The sequence below is a fragment of the Lipotes vexillifer genome, unplaced genomic scaffold, assembly GCF_000442215.2.
Source record: "Lipotes vexillifer unplaced genomic scaffold, Lipotes_vexillifer_v1.1 scaffold926, whole genome shotgun sequence".
In the NCBI taxonomy this organism is placed as follows: Eukaryota; Metazoa; Chordata; class Mammalia; order Artiodactyla; family Lipotidae; genus Lipotes; species Lipotes vexillifer.
Window position 1 is genome coordinate 213,241 of NW_006798085.1, and position 1,068 is coordinate 214,308.

The 1,068-nt window shown below is 56.3% G+C and overlaps 1 protein-coding gene across 4 annotated transcripts in view; it reads right to left on the reverse strand.

The window, feature by feature from the left end:
• The window catches only part of MED12 (mediator complex subunit 12), a 22,928-nt gene that overhangs the window by 14,435 nt on the left and 7,425 nt on the right, over positions 1–1,068 (reverse strand). For all 4 annotated transcript variants that reach the window (XM_007470107.1, XM_007470109.1, XM_007470108.1 and 1 more), the window contains exons 17-19: positions 927–977; positions 484–602; positions 155–298 (exon numbers count right to left, since the gene is read on the reverse strand). In XM_007470107.1, the coding sequence (XP_007470169.1) occupies positions 155–298; positions 484–602; positions 927–977 (314 nt within the window). The remainder of the gene's footprint in view (positions 1–154; positions 299–483; positions 603–926; positions 978–1,068) is intronic.

The following is a 1,068-nucleotide window of genomic DNA, read 5'->3' on the forward strand; positions in this document are numbered from 1 at the left end:
TTCCTGCTGGCTTAGCTCATGGGCCACTCCCCGCACACTAGTCTTTCGGTCCCTTCAAATAGCCTGGGACACTGGCTTGAGCCTCTCCTCCTGTCCTTATGACCCTGTACAGCACAAACTCCTTCCTCCACCCTCATCTCCCCAGCTTCCCCACCTGAATGGCAAAGTCGATGAGGCCACTGATGCTGAGTGAATATTCCATGAGGTCGAAGATGAACTGCACATGCTGCACTAGAGGCAAGTGGTACGACATGCCAAGGGCAAAGCTCGTGATCTGCTCCAGAACATTCCGGGAGACCTAATAAGGGCAGTGGGAGTGAGACAGGAATGGAGAGAGGTGGGAAAAACCAAGCAGGAAAGGATGGTGGAAGGGGATGAGACCAGGAGGCTTAGCCTGCCTGAGGGGGGAAAAAAGACAAGGAGGAAAGGAAAACGGGACAAGGAGGCCAGAATGTGGGAAGGGGGCTGGACTTAGGCCCTCACCTGAGCTGTGACCTGGTGTTGGTCATAATGCGAAAGGTGCTGGAACTTAGCAAAGATATCCTCGGCAGTGGGGAAGGCTTCAGGCCGGTTGCGCCGCCGCTTCTGCCCATCCTCCCCACCTGAGGGGACAGTTGAAAGGGACCAGTCAGGACAGGGAAGATAACTAGGTGACTGGGGGTGGGGAGGGGGGGTATGGAGAGAAGGCTATTGCGGGGGGCAAGGGGAAGGAAGGGAGGGAGGGAGAGAGGGAAGGAAGGAAGAGGGAAGATGGGAAGGGAGGGTCAAGGAAGGGGCGGGGAGGGATGAAGGGAAGGGGACAGTGAAGCAAAGGTTTGGAGGACCACAGACTATGTGGACCTTAGAGGAATACGTACAGGGAGGTGCTAGGTTGAGGGAGGGAAGGGAGAGGGAGGGCGGGCAGTATGGGGCTTACTGTGAGGTACCTAAGAATGTCAGGTCTCCAGGATTCAGAGGCACAATAGGAGCAAGCTGGTCTGCAGAGGGGGGGAATGAGGGGGGAAGTTTCAAAAGGACTAGAGCTCTCAGGAGACTCCAAGAGACAGGACATCGGGACATGACTGGGAG